General features: G+C 48.8%; 1 protein-coding gene across 1 annotated transcript; it reads right to left on the bottom strand.

Annotated features, from left to right (window-relative positions):
* Positions 1-1,923: 1,923 nt before the first annotated feature.
* LOC100945692 (histone H4 type VIII-like) lies at positions 1,924-2,235 on the bottom strand. The gene has a single exon (XM_003793391.1). The coding sequence runs from the start codon at positions 2,233-2,235 to the stop codon at positions 1,924-1,926; it is 312 nt and encodes a 103-aa protein (XP_003793439.1).
* Positions 2,236-2,745: the final 510 nt, after the last annotated feature.

Below are 2,745 nucleotides of genomic sequence, written 5' to 3'. Positions count from 1 at the left end.
CATTGTTGTTTGGCGGGCCTGGGCTGGGGATTTGAACCCGCCACCTTAGGTGTATGTGGCTGGCGCCTTAGCCACTTGAGCCACAGGCGCCGAGCCTCAAGTGATTTTCTTGCCTCAGCCTCCTGGGTACCTAGGACTAAAGGTACCCGCTACAAAGCCAGGCTATTTATAGAGACTGGGTCTCGCTCTTGCTCACACTGCCCATAACGTTTCTGTCTGCTCCTCTCTTAACACAGCCCCCCCACTCAGGCTCTTTTTACCAAGCCAAACAGGGATTCCTCCACCTATTGCAGTATTTTCATTTTCAGGGTGCTATGAAACTCTTCAACTCAACTCTCCAGCCTGAGGAAGAGCGAGTCTCCTTACTAAATCGAAAGATAAACAACAGCAGCAACAACTAGGCTGAGTGTCATGGCAGGTTCCTGTAGTCCCAGCTACTCGGGAGGCTGAGGCAAGAGGATTGCTTGAGACCAGGAGTTTGAGGTTGCTGTGAGCTATGACTCTATAGCCCTCTACCCAGGGTGACAGAGCGAGACTGTCCCAAGAAAAAAACAAACAGGGGCGGCGCCTGTGGCACAAAGGAGTAAGGCACCGGCCCCCTATGCCAGAGGTGGTGGGTTCAAATCCAGCCCTGGCCAAAAACCACATAGCACAGTGGTTACGGTGCTGGCCGCGTGCACCAAAGCTGGCAGGTTTGAACCCAGCCAGGGCCAGCTAAACAATGACAACTGCAACAAAAAAATATCTGGGCGTTGTGGTGGGCACTTGTAGTCCCAGCTACTTGGGAGGGTGAGGCAAGAGAATCACTTAAGCCCAAGAGTTTGAGGTTGCTGTGAGCTGTGACACCAGATACTCTACCGCGCGTGACCTAGTGAGACTCTGTCTCAAAAAAAATAAAATGACAACTCAAGTCCCCAGTAGCTTACAAGTTGTGGTTTTTAAAGGCAGGCAAAATTGCAAGTCAATACACCAAGGGTATACATTGGTCTGGCCCCTAAAGGTAGACTATTCTGAAGTAGGATGGATTTAGGTGGATTCAGAAATTCTTGGATTAGGAGAAGGGAACATAAAAATGGGTGCGATAGGATTTGGTGATGGTGGGGAGGGTGGGAGGTGGGGATTTAGAACAAAGAATTAAGGTCAGAGTCCAATTCCTCAATTTTTCCCCTTATCTGCATTTTTCAGCCAGTAGGGGTTTCTGAAAAGCAACTCAAGAACAAGTGTTAAGATGCCATCCTACAGGGAACAAAAACACCTCTCTACTCTGGCTCACTTGGTGGGCTTCTGTTCTCAGTAGGTGGCCCATTCACTCTGCCAGCCTAGCCAGGATCTCCTTCAGAGGAGTTCCCTGGTTGGGTAGGGGGAGGCATGGCAGCATGGCAGACCCATCAGAGGTCTCTGCTGCATCTCTGACTCTGGAAGTCTTTTCCAAATCCCTACTACAGCAGCCCTCAGCAGCCAGAGGGTTTCAAGCGCCACTGGTTTCCTCCAGAATATATGCCTTTAGGCGCCTGCCTGGGGCTTTGACCAGGCACACATCCTTCCTTCGATGGAAAAGAAACCATACTCTATGAACAATTTAAGGAGGTTTATTCTGAGACAAATTTGAGGACAGTGACCCGGAGCCACACCTAAGAAACCTTGAACAAGTGGACTTGAGGTGGTGGGGTTACAGTTTGGTTTTATACATTTTAGGGAGATTGAGATTACAGGTGAGGTCATAAATCAATACACAGAAAACACACATTGGTTTGGCCCCAAAAGGTAGAATATCTGGGATCAGGAGCTTACAGGTTATAGGTGACAATTGGCTGAAAGATGTTCTATCTAAAGGACCAGGAGTCAGAGAAAAGGAATGCTTTTTTCTTTTTCTTTTTTTTTCTGAAAAGGGCCTTTTGGTTGGAAACAGAAACAAGAGCATACTTAACCACCAAAATCGTACAGAGTGCATTCCTGGCGCTTGAGCGCACACACCACATCCATGGCGGTAACGATCTTGCTCTTGGCGCTCTTGGTGTAAGAAACAGCGTCCCGGATCACGTTCTCCAGAAACACTATAAGCACCCCAGGAGTCTCCTCATAGATGAGGCTAGAAATACTCTTAACTCCACCGCGGCAGGCCAGACGCTGGATCACGGGCTTGGTGATGCCCTGGATCTTGTCACGCAGTACTTTACTGTGCCTCTTGGCTCCACCTTTACCAAGGCCCTTCCTGCCCTTGCCACGTCCAGACATGGTTACAAAAGCCAAAGTCACAAGACTGACAAGCTTTATAGAAAAGGAATGCTTTAGACAAAGGGTCTGTTAACTAGAGACAAAGTTTCGGACTGATTCACGCAGTTTGTTGTGTATATTGAGGACCTGCAGTTAGGTCTTGTTAATGAGTCACAGAGGACATCTCTAAGAAGGGGATGGGGCAAGATGAGGCTTGTCTGATCTTCTGTTTTATGGCTATCAACTGAGTTTGGGGGATCCTCTTGGCCAAGAGGGGTGCAGTCAGCTGCTGAGGTGGGAGCCTTAGGATTTTATTTTAGTTCACACTTCCAAACCCTCCTCTGTTGAAGTTTGTTTTTTTTGAGACAGAGCCTCAAGCTGTCCCTCTGGGTAGAGTGCTGTAGCATCACAGCTCACAGCAACCTCCAACTCCTGGGCTCAAGTGAGTCTCCTGCCTCAGCCTCCCAAGTAGCTGGGACCACAGGAGCCTACCACAACGCAGGCTATTTTTTGGTTGCAGCCATCGTTGTT

The sequence above is a fragment of the Otolemur garnettii genome, unplaced genomic scaffold (genome assembly GCF_000181295.1).
Source record: "Otolemur garnettii isolate 467f Iridium unplaced genomic scaffold, OtoGar3 scaffold00068, whole genome shotgun sequence".
Classification (NCBI taxonomy): domain Eukaryota; kingdom Metazoa; phylum Chordata; class Mammalia; order Primates; family Galagidae; genus Otolemur; species Otolemur garnettii.
This window is presented reverse-complemented; position numbering and strand designations above follow the sequence as displayed.